The sequence below is a fragment of the Acanthaster planci genome, linkage group LG01 (genome assembly GCF_054643075.1).
Source record: "Acanthaster planci isolate LZ-2023a linkage group LG01, COTS_SCS, whole genome shotgun sequence".
Lineage (NCBI taxonomy): Eukaryota > Metazoa > Echinodermata > Asteroidea > Valvatida > Acanthasteridae > Acanthaster > Acanthaster planci.
Genome location: NC_141777.1, coordinates 12,239,368 through 12,251,298, shown reverse-complemented (window position 1 = coordinate 12,251,298; position 11,931 = coordinate 12,239,368). Strand labels below are relative to the sequence as shown.

Here is an 11,931-nt window from a genome sequence, read left to right as displayed (position 1 = left end):
AATTTATATTTGTTTTACGTGTGCAAAAAGGCCAAAGTAATTCCCTTTAATGGGATAATAAAGTTATATTGAATTGAACTGAATTGAACGTGGGGCCGAGTTGTTTCTCATGTTGCGGACAACAGATTTTGCTGTAGTTCCACATATATTTTTACTGATTATCGTCTGGAATTTCCTTTCACAGGTAAAGTCGTTCTGAAAGGTGTGTAGCTTGATTTGACTGGCCTGTAGTCTTTGTGGTTTATTCGGTCTGTACTGTGGTGTTTTGTGATGGTGTTCGTCTATGATGTTAACGTCTGCTCTACGCTCTGGGTCAATGCATAGACCTGAAGGAGAAAATACAACGGACTGCCAACTCCAGCGGGCGCACCGAGCATTGCGCGTAAACATGTTCCGTCAGCCGGAAGCTCTGGAGTTGCCGGCACAAGAAACTTCCGGTTGACCTTTTTAGCGTTGTTCACGTGCGATGAACGATAGCGACAGGCACTGCGCTCGTAACTTTTCTTTTCCTGGAAAAAACAATCGCAAAATGGACGAGATAGACAACATACAAGTGTGTTATGACATTGTGATAATTATAAGTATACTAACGTAAGCATTAATGACAATTAGTGAGCCTTTAGACAGGGAAAGCTGTGTATGTAGTCTTTTCTCATGCACGATTGTGACAATCGGCAAACATGATTGAGTATTCTCAGCCCAACCGACACTACCAGTTCTGGTTGGCTTGACCCAGCAAAACCTTTTTTTCTGACTCGTAAAGCAATTTTTAGAGTTAAAAATACTCATCTGGTGGGGTTGTCGGATTTTTCAAGGGGAAAAAATAGTAAGTGTTTCCCCGTTCATATTCAAGTCTTTTAAAAAATATTGCCAATGCTAGGGCTATGAGCAAATTTGTGTTTTTCTACAAGATTTAAATTTAAGGGACATCGTGTTATATTAGAAAAATGAGTGGGAAACATGAAGGCCCATAGCATAATTTCTGCAATGACTTCGTACATGTACATGCCATACTTCATAACTGTATGTAACACTAATAGGATCTTTATAAGCTGATTTTATACAGTCTGAATTGTTTTGAGGCAAAAAATGTGACAACATGCATCGGCTTGGTAAATTTTCAGGCAGAATATTAATGACGGGTTTCTGGCTTCCCTTGGTCAGAGGAGCATCCAAAACTTCTAAACATAACTCAAATTGGTTTGTAAACGACCAAATCCCCCAAAATTCTGAATTACAAAATGTAAAAAAAAGAGATTTACAATGTACACATACAAAAGTTATATTTTTTCAAGTACTTCATTTATTATATAATAGTTTCAAAGTTGTCTCTATCAATTTTGTCCAATAAAACTGAGGTTTCATTAAAACATCCTGTAAGATGCCTTTCTTTATTAGTTGAATTTGTCCATATTCACGACAGGCTTTTATGTAGGTGGCGTAACTGAGGGCAGTGGTATCCCCAAAGATATGGAATAGAGCAGAGTTCTTAAAGATTCTGCAGGTACTCGTGTACAACATTATGTGACATATTTGAAATGTGTAATGTGCACAAGTCACCATGATACTTGACCTTTGGACTCTGGCACTAATATTAGTGATTAAAGAACGCCTCCTAAAATCTTCATTCTTTAAAATCAACTACTTCAGTGTTCAAGGAGGTAAGATGAAACGAATGAGGAAATCGCAATATAAAGTAAGCTTGTGATTTCTTTCCTGCAACATAACTTTATCATCAATAAATATTGCTTCCCTGAGGAAAAAAGCCACAGTGTGCCAGGCTGGGATCAAGCACACAACATCCTGCATATACGGTTAAAGCATGTGGCCTGCTAAAGTTTTATGCTCCTTATGGGTGTTGCAAGTGCTGAAAAGATCAATCAGTTTCCTGCTTGCAGTCTGCTGTCAGTAGCTGTTGTGTCCTCAACATTGTGGCGCCCCTTCGTACATTGTTCAAGTCCATGTGAGCCACCAAGTCAGGGGATGGTGTAATTGATGCTGGCACAACCTAAAGGACTGGGATTCGACGAAGTATGAGTGAATAAAAGCCCGCTTGAATGGGGTTCAAACCCAACGTTCTTTTATCACATTCAAGAATGTATTGCACTTGCATTTTTTTTTTTCATTTTAAATGCCAGTTTTGAAGGATCACCAAAAGACCATGTTCCAATTAGTGTGAAGGAACGTACATTAGTCACTCACAAGATGTTCATTAACAGTAACATTTTATTCATAATTTACAGAAAAATATTAAACTATGCAAAAATGCTTTCATAACTACCCTTAAAAATAAATAAAAACTAAAGGGGTTGAGATCTGCTTGGTTGGATTGGCCCAATTTGATGACTTGAACCTAAGATCTGGCATTTGGCCAAGAATTACTTTTGAACAAGAGTTAAAATCTGACTTTTTACTTTTGAATGGTTATAGCACGCATACAATTCTGGTTACTACTCAACAAACATTTACAGAGCGGTTAACAGGAGGGCTTTTAATACATGTGAACATCAACAGAAAAGGATGCATTGCAGTGCAATGTGGATTAAACATCCAAACATGGAGCCAGACGCAAGAGAATGCAAAAAAATGAAACTTGTTAAAATTGCAATTTAAGAAATCAAATTTCAAATATTTAACACTGGAAAACTCAAGTCAACGACCAACTCAAACAACCATCTCAATGCACTTACCAGGACCAGAATGATTAACTTATGATGCGAGCAGAAATTCAGTGGGTAGGCTAAGTTGGCACCTGCACATACCACAAAATGAAATATAAGGAGAATTACTGTGAAGTGAAAAGGAATACTGGACCAAACCACAAGCAAACCAACTCATTTTTTCTTATCAATTTTTATTTTTTTCTTTATTTTTTTATAATGTTGATATTATCACCAAACTCTTTGGCACTACTTCTACATGTTTGTGATAAGCTGACGATATTTCAACTAAGCTGAAGAAGAAAAACACTTTGGTATTAAAACCCTAATGTACCGATAGTCACATTTTATGAACTCACCTATCATGCCTACTATAAAACAATGTTATCTTCAGATCTTGACAATTCCTAACTAGGCCTGCATGGTGTTGCCTCCATTTTCGTCTTTTCGCTGTTTTTGGGCTGAATCTGGCCTCTTCGGTACACCATAGAAACTCAACCCGCCTATTTTTGTCTTTGGGCACTGCTGTCAGCAACTGCACAATCATTACCTGAAACTTTATGCCATTTTGAGGAGGAAATATCAACACCTTATCGACGCAGCACGATCATGTATACGAACGACAGTAAAACGGAAGTTGTCTGTGCCGATAACTTCGGCACTTCCGCTTGACGCAAGATCGACGTGAGCCCGCTGGAGTTGGCAGTCCATTGTATTTTCTCCTTCAGGTCTATGGTCAATGCATACATCATCGTGGTCAACAATTGACTGCGCTGCCAACATGGATGTTTTTTGCGTTTGTTTTAGCTGTATTAAGGCGACTATTGAAATCTCGTCGCCAGACGACATTTACTTGTTTTCATGCTCGTCTTTTTGTTTTCGTAGATTTGGGGGGGGGGGTGACTGGTTGCTTTGTTCGCGTGGTCGATCAGCTTGGCAAGCGGAAAAGCGGTTTTATTTCCGGGGATTGTTGAAAGTCTTGCCGTGGGCTGGGCGTTTTTACTCTGCGGGTGGTTGTCGGTCAGGCCACAGTGAGCGCATGGTTGTGATCTATACGGAATTGTAACTTCCATATTGTCCTTCAGTTGATTCCTTCTTGTATTGTGGCTGATGAAATGATGGTTCACTCAACCTAATATCAGGGCATCTTAGAGAGAGGAATACATTCCATTTGCTTTTCCTATAACCCAATTTGAACAGACGTTTCACTAAATATCGCCACATCGACGTCACTACTGCCACAAAGGCTCCCCAACCCCCTGTTGTCCCACATTTTAACCTAACTACTATGAGACTGCAATCAGTCAGATGGGATGATACGCAGGGAAGGCATGCAAAAGGTTCATTTACATCCAAAGTGTAATTATATCGGCCTTAAACTGCACCTTGCGTCAGAATCAATCTGTTCGTGTTTTTCAGGCTTCTAAAACATCATCACTCGCCAAAAATGAACCGACTCCTTAGATAATTGCTGTTGAGTTGATCAAAGGAATTCAACCCCATCTGTTAGAAACCCTTGCGGAGTTAGGACAAGATGACTATTTAATACATATCTTCCCTCCGTAAACATCAAAACTGCGATGAGTTTTGTTTTCTGTGACAACAAAATTGCTGACCAAGGTTGCGTTGGGATCAGAGCGAAGCCCATGGAAATTCGTGTTAATGTGCATAGCTTGTTATGGATATTCAGCTTGCAGTGTCCTAGATATGACAACAAGAATTAGACAAACCTACAGCGTTTGGAGATTGTAGAACCTACTGAAAGCATTTGCCTCAATGCAACCGATGCTGACGCCTCTCAGGGTCCTGCCAAATGAAAGGAAAAAAGGAATTCTGGTATTTAAATTTGGAAAGAAATAATCTGCTCGTCAATTTGCCAGTAAACATTTATTGTTAACCGTTCGTGAACGTTGACGTTATTTGGTATGAAACGATCTCCAAAGCTATCAAACTTGCTAAATCGACTGGAATCCGGCTACTGCGTAATTTTAACAAGTTTTCATGGGGAACCCTTGAGTAATATGTAAAGTAAAGGAATCTCTCTAATTCCCCAAACATTTAGTGGTGGCTCTCTTTTTTCAGATGACGTCGTTTCTGTATAATTCATTTACATCTGGAAACCAGACAAACAAGATGCTCTTATGTCCTGTGTACATGTACAAGCTGAAAAGCTTTTACACAGTACAAAGTGTGGGGGTCAGTCTATTTTAGCGGCCGGCGTTACGTGCGCAAGCAGTTGCGATGGACATTGCGCGTGCATGAGGGTAAAAGAAGGCGCGTCACCACACGATGCTTGGAAACAGCTCCTGACCCGAAACCGAAGACGTTTGGGGGAGGGCTAACCCAAATGGATCAGACTAGTGCAGAGATTAAAATTTCAGCACGAACTCCAACTTCCATTTAAGCAACGGCCACCCATGCACTCTACAGGTGTGACTAGTGTAGGGGTGGAGGCACCTCGTTTTTCATTAGAGGCCTATGCCCCATTAAGAAAAAAAAGTTCGTCCGCCGTGGTGGTTGTGTTACCTTTTATCTCATGAGAAAAAAGTAGTTAAGATCCTGAGGATCCCCTTCCAGAAATTACAATGCTTCCTGTGAAACGTACCCTATCGCTCCAGCGACACACACCTTTCTTACCTATAAAGCATTATACACAATCTTTGCTGAACTGTTTATTATGGCATTAAGTTTCCTTTGCATCGATTAACTAATCGATCATGTTTAATAAGCTCTGCCCCCGTGGGATTCTTGAACAAGAAACCAAGTCAGCGGGTCGATTACTTGGGTCAGGCCCTAATAAATGGGACACATCATGCAAAAGTCAAATTGAACTCAGTCACATTGAAATCAAACACGGTGTTTTGTTGCAAGTCAGAATAATGGGGTTGCACTACTTTTTGGTGATCTGTTTTTTAATTACGTTTAGTTCTCAGACCATTGTTCTGTGTTCAGTATGTTTATAAAGAGATTTCCTGTAATCGATCTCCTTTTGCAGATTTAGCACCCACTTAAGCTACTTCAGTTAAACAATATCTAAATCACACAAGTTATTTTCTCGATTTATCACGAATCCCAAGCAAATTATTTTGCTTTTTATTGACCACACGTCACTTGTCCGAAAGCATCCAGCCAACGAAGAGGCAAGCTTATTTCAAAAGGAATCCCTAAAGGCTTTAAACAGCTCTATTTCTATATTGCCAACTATCACCTCTTGCCAATTTCTCATCTGGCTTGATTTATGACAGTGCATTCAACAAAGGAATTGTCTACTGGCTTGGCAAAGTCATATCGACTGGTGGTAAAATTGAAGAATTCATCATCAGTACTGATGGTAAAGGAAGAGTTGCCATTCAATCAAAAATCAAAGGGCGGGGTGGGCGGAGTACCACCCGTGGCGAAGCTGTTCTAAGTGGAGAAGGGAGCTGACGTAATTTTTCTCCTTATATATTTGCATATTTAACAATTTAGGGATTGATCAGTACATAGATACAATATCGAACTGCAGCGTCAACCTTTTACTGACAGTAAAGAAAATAAAAGAAATTGGACTACTTGGCAGAGCTTCGTAGGAGTCACTCTCCGCTTTTTTATTAATGAATTCATTATGATGCATATCTGCGCTATCTATCAGTTATCTATTATGATTGAAATACCATTGAAATCTGCTTTTTCGACGAACGATTTCAGATTGTAGGCCTAATAAATATAACCAACCAAGGAAGGGGACCCGAAAATCTTGCAAATGATGTCCAAATTTACGGTACAATGCCCAAAAAGTAACAGTTGTTTATAACCAACAAAATGTTACTTCCACTTAAGCTTATATTGCTGACGCCACCTTTAATCCGGTATAGGGAGAATAGGGTTCATTCAAATAATTTGTTGAAAGAGAGGGGGTGCTTTATAATCATTTATAAGCACCTAATCAGTTTTCCTATATAAGTTCATAATATATGTTCAACAAGCCGTATCCTCTTTGAGTGAGGCCTGTTCACCACTTCCCAGGTTGTATCGTGTTACTGGAGTATGATCCCTGGCTACATAGAGTTTCAGGTTTAATGGCTCCTGACTAGCAGCCCCCGAACAGAGATATTGGCAATTGGGAAGAGCCACTAACATAGGGCTGAATAGCTCAGTTGGTAGAGCACTGGTACGGTATTCCAGAGGCCGCAGGTTCAAATCCCGCTCCAGTCATTTTCTTTGTTCATCTTTATTATCATTTATAAGCACCTAGTCAGTTCCCCCTATATAGTTTATTTCATAATATATGTTCAAAAAGGCGTATAATCAAATAATTTATTTCAAATCAGCTGTCATTGTTCTCTGTAACGACAAGGATCATAAATTACTGAACACTTACAGTTCCTCCAGAGAGGAGAGTCCACTGAAGAAATTTGAATCAATGGAGATGTTGTGAGCAGTCATCTTGAACCTAAAAAAGGATGGAAGAACTGTAGCATAACTCACATTGTGTGTGCTGAGGAAACAAGACGTCCTGAATAGGTTAACTTGACACCAGCCCCTAATCGAATGCCTTAGTTCGATGGTTTTAACTAGGCCAACAATTTTTTGTTCTCCTTTAATACTAACAGGAAACAAAACTGCACGGCAATCCTTCCGAACAATGCTTAATCATATCACCAACTGAAACAGAATCAAGTAGCTTTCGAAATAAAGGTAATTGTCCAGTCAAATGATGCACACAATGTACGCGGGACGGGCAAAATCTCAGATAAAAACTTGATGTACGGAATTCTTAAAGATTGTCGGAGGGGCGTATCTTAGTCAAGTTAGTGTCTTTTTCGACGCAGGGTAATAACATGGTTCTTTGAACAACGTGTTTCATGCTTACTGATGTCATCATTGCGTAATCCTGGAATCTATTGTTAGTTTTAACATTTTTCCCACTGAAAATTAAAATTGGTTTAATCAAAATACCATTAAGCTGTGGTCTTCGCCGAACTTTATAAGATTATCACCTCCTTTGGATTGCTCAAGAAGAAATCTCGCAAAATCTTGCAATTAATGAAATCCAAATACAAAGTCCAAACAAATTGCTTTATTTTCAGTTTCTTCCTTTTTCAATAATGAAAAATCTTTCCTTCTAATAAAAGCAGCTCAGCCCAGTTTTATGACGAAAGACGATGCTTATTAAAATAGTGCGTTTGCGATGGTTACGTTACACATTGGGATGTTGCTCAATATGAGAACAACCTGGAGCCACGCGACACTTACAGGCTTAGAAGACTGGAGAGTCCCGTAGAGTCATTTGATTCAATGGAGTCAATGCTAACAGTATCAATGGTCCTGCAAAAAGCGAAACCAATAACTTAATTGAAACACACTGAAAAGGTCATGACAGTATTTAAAATTCGAGGGAAAGTGGTTAGTTTTAGAATCCTTGACAGGATAATGAAGCCTTTTCCAAAAAAAACCCTGTATTTATAGCATGATTATTAAAAGTTAAAAAGATCGCAGTCAGAGAACAGCGTTTGCGCCCAGGCAAACATCCATTCTTAGCACTCAGGTATAAAAGGTCAATTTGATTCAAGACGTGATATCAAATTTTGTGGCACTTATGTAACGTGACGTGATACTTATGTGACTGCGCATGATGTTTAATATTTGTTGAACATCTCTTTTTCTTCTGCAGTTACGTAATAGGGGCACACGGATTCAAGGAGTAATGTGTTACAGTTGGAAGTTGGGAGAAATGTCTGGATGATGTAATCAGGGGTCCTTGGGCGTGATCTTAAAAGGTACATAATTTTTTAGTGACTAAAAACTTTGGGTTTTATTGGGTTTTCTTTTGGAGTGAAGGTAGACAAACGATGATGAGGTCTTGATGAAAACTGACGTTACGTCAGTATCATATAACGACGCGTGGTTTTATCTTAACGGTACATGGCGACTCTTTAACCAAAGAACTGTCGGTTCGAATGGGTTCACGTTTAGAAAGTGGATAAACGGGAAGTGTTGTAGGTAAATATTAAAATGAAATTGTGAGGACGTCAACATAGTAACGTCACGTCGGTTTAAAGCTGCATATTTCAAGGACTTATAACAAGAGAACTATTTATAGTCTGATTTGGTTCAGAATTTTTATGCTAATAGGCATCAAAGGTGCACTTTCAGGGTTTTATAAATTGACAACTAGCACAGGTATGGAATGATTAAATGGATCACTTCTTGTAAAATATGGAGGAATGACATAAAACCCATCTTCCAGATTTACTGCAATGTATTAGTTTGTATGGAAAATAAACGTTCGAAGGACGGGAACCACAGAGTTTCTTTGCTTTTTTGAAAAACAATTTTTTAACACAAGAATTGTTAGTTTTGACTACCTAAAGACGTCATGGAAGACGCCACGTATATAATCTTGCAAGTAAAATCCACAGAGATGTCGCTCAAGACATTGCATTTATGCTGAATAATGACGGGAAGTCGCAAACTTTTTAAGTCTTTTTCATTTTACAAAGATCAGGACAACTTTATTGATAATAATGTTGTTAATTCATACAAGTTGTGGCCTACATCAAGTTTACGGTGTTCTCTGTGACAACAAAACTGGTACCCATAACTCCCGACTCGAGCACTTTCCCTGGACATTGGTATTAAATTACATAGCTTGTCATGGAAAAACAGTTTGCAATGCTCTCTGTGACAACGTAAATGAGGGATTACAGAAAACTCACAGTGTTTTCAGACTGTACAGCCCACTGAAGGCATTGGATTCTAAGGTGCCGATGCTTAAACCTTTCATTCTCCTGGCAAATGAAACGCAGTACAAAACTGATATATTTAAAATTCGAAAGAAAGAATCATTTTATAAATTGATCAAATACTTAATTAACATTCCATCAAGTAATATAGCCGGTGGTACCTATGCCACCAATAGAAATTTGGTAAACATCGACCTCTGTCTACAAATAATGTTCATTCGACGTTGATTTCACTGAAAAACACTGGTGCCCAATCAATGCGCTGCACCAACATTTTAACGTTTATTGGGAAATGATACTGCTGACGCTTTTTTACGTGAATTTTGCAAAGTCACTTTCAGGTGCTTTTGAGGGCTGTACCTGATAACATTTATAATGATTCGCTTTAAAAGCCATCAAAAGAAAGCTTTTCCCGTGTCTTGCATGAAAATTCCCACACAGACCACGAGGTACCCTTTGCCCCAAGTCTGCAAAGCAAGAGGTCCAGAATGATAAAGTTAGCCTTGAATTGGTGATAAAGTGAGGACATGATGTAATGATTTCCATTTTCCAGTAAATTACAGCTACTGACTGACCACTTAGCGACCTTTGCCCCCTGTTCTGGCAGCAAAACATATTTTCTATTACCTCCCTGATTCAGGTTTGAGCCTAAATTTCGCTTTTAGTTTGAAAGTAAGGCAGGCTTGTCTCATCTTTATAGGTGTTGCCGCAGGCTGCGCCAGCAGATCTGGTCGGCGTGATCTCTTAATTCACCAAAAAGCTAGAAGGAATGTTCTAAACTGGACCCATGGCAAGCATTGACTCGCTCGCGGCACACAACTATGTCTTCTCAAATGAGCGTCACAGATATGCAAATTGTCTATGTTAATGTGATACCTCTCCGTGGACCGTTTGTTAAAAAAATTTACATTTTTTCCCTCCCATTTATTCATCAAAAGCAGCAACTTTTACATACTGGATATCGTTTAAAACGGAAATGTTTCGATTTTAAATAATAAAAAACACTTTTCATGGGCCCTTTGAAACGTATCCTCTCAAGGAAATGTTGTTTCCCGACGACGGCTTATAGAGTCCGGGCATAATTGAAGAAAAGCAAGAGACTAAATGCCGTATAATCACTTTTGTGACAGTCTTAGTTTGACGCGTCACGATATCCTGCTTTTGTGATGAAACTGATTATTTTCTCCATCTTTTCTGCGTTTGTTCACCTGTTTCACGCAAAGTGGCGGATTCAATAGCATGGAGTTTTCAAAATTTATTTTGGACCAGACACGTGAGCGCAAAACGGTAAGAGAATATTTGTACTTGGCAGAAGATATTGGTTTCTGAAAGCCTGCCGTCAAAAATCAAGGACGCAGCAAATTTAGAAATGCAGCAGTTTTCCATCAGCGTTACATGTATACAGCCACGACACTCGCATGATTTTATACTCCTCACTGCCGGGTTCAATTCGCTCAGAGTTCGAATAACTGACGCTAATATTCTATTATAATTGGCAAGTCAAATCAGCATGAGGAAGCCGCTCCAGACATTTCACCAAATGACCGTTCGTCACCGGCAGGTAACGTTTAACCAAATTCTGTGTAAACCCTACACGAGGCTTGGTCTATGGTCTTAGTCTATGGAACTGACCAAGTTTGGCTGACAAGAAGAAGAAACACTCAGCTGACATAACAAGTGGATGAAATAGTGAACAGCGGTTCATGATACGGATGCATATATCTTAATGTATTTCACTACAGGCTTATATGCGTGAACTTTTCAGGGCACATTTTCTAGTTTTTCGCAAAACAAAACACTGGTGCCTTGATTAAACGGGCCACCCCCTTTTCAAAGAGAGGGGAAAGATGCATGCTCAATCAACTGGATTTGCGAGTGTATTTGAGAAATTAATCGTTGGAGGGACGAAACACTGTAACGTTTATGTCGACGAAAAATTTCGTATCGATATTGGTATTGACTTCAATTCAGAGATGCCCCACACAAAACAATGCAGATGTTATTAAGAACATTGCGTACATGCTGCAGTGGTGACAAAATTACATGATCTTAAGAACTTCCGTTTTTTGGATTCCACCTTGTAAAAGGCTATATTCAGCTTTCTGAACGTGGAGCCTCATGCTTATTCTTTGCGACTACATTTAGCACCGAGAAATCCCTATGAGAGCTGGTGTTCGGATTCCATTGTCTTCTATGATAGCACAAATCAATCATCACAGTAAACTTACAAACTACGAAGCGAGGAGAGCCCACTGAATGCATTAGATTTAATGTTACCGATGTTCACGGCTTCCAGGTACCTGTCAAACAAAAAGAGTGTAACACAATCGAGAAATCAGTGAAAAGATGTAACGTATATTTTAATTAAAGATCACACTGCGGGGGACAGCCAACTAATAGTTAAGAAAAGCAAAAACATCTCTGATCCGTGTTGCATTATATCAAAACCGTAGATAAGGAATATAAGGGCATCCAGTCCGCTTAACGAAACAAGGCCCATAGCCGTTGCGTACTCAACTTACAGATAAACCGAACAAAATCAAACA

General features: G+C 39.2%; 1 protein-coding gene across 2 annotated transcripts in view; it reads right to left on the bottom strand.

Moving 5' to 3' along the window:
• Window positions 1–1,333: 1,333 nt before the first annotated feature.
• Window positions 1,334–11,931, bottom strand: part of LOC147800385 (uncharacterized) — a 29,606-nt gene continuing 19,008 nt past the window's right edge. For both annotated transcript variants that reach the window (XM_087146972.1, XM_087146979.1), the window contains exons 7-13: window positions 11,614–11,685; window positions 9,359–9,430; window positions 7,896–7,967; window positions 7,021–7,092; window positions 4,395–4,466; window positions 2,691–2,752; window positions 1,334–2,016 (exon numbers count right to left, since the gene is read on the bottom strand). In XM_087146972.1, coding sequence (XP_087003098.1) covers window positions 2,710–2,752; window positions 4,395–4,466; window positions 7,021–7,092; window positions 7,896–7,967; window positions 9,359–9,430; window positions 11,614–11,685 — 403 coding nt within the window. In that variant the 3' untranslated portion in view covers window positions 1,334–2,016; window positions 2,691–2,709. The remainder of the gene's footprint in view (window positions 2,017–2,690; window positions 2,753–4,394; window positions 4,467–7,020; window positions 7,093–7,895; window positions 7,968–9,358; window positions 9,431–11,613; window positions 11,686–11,931) is intronic.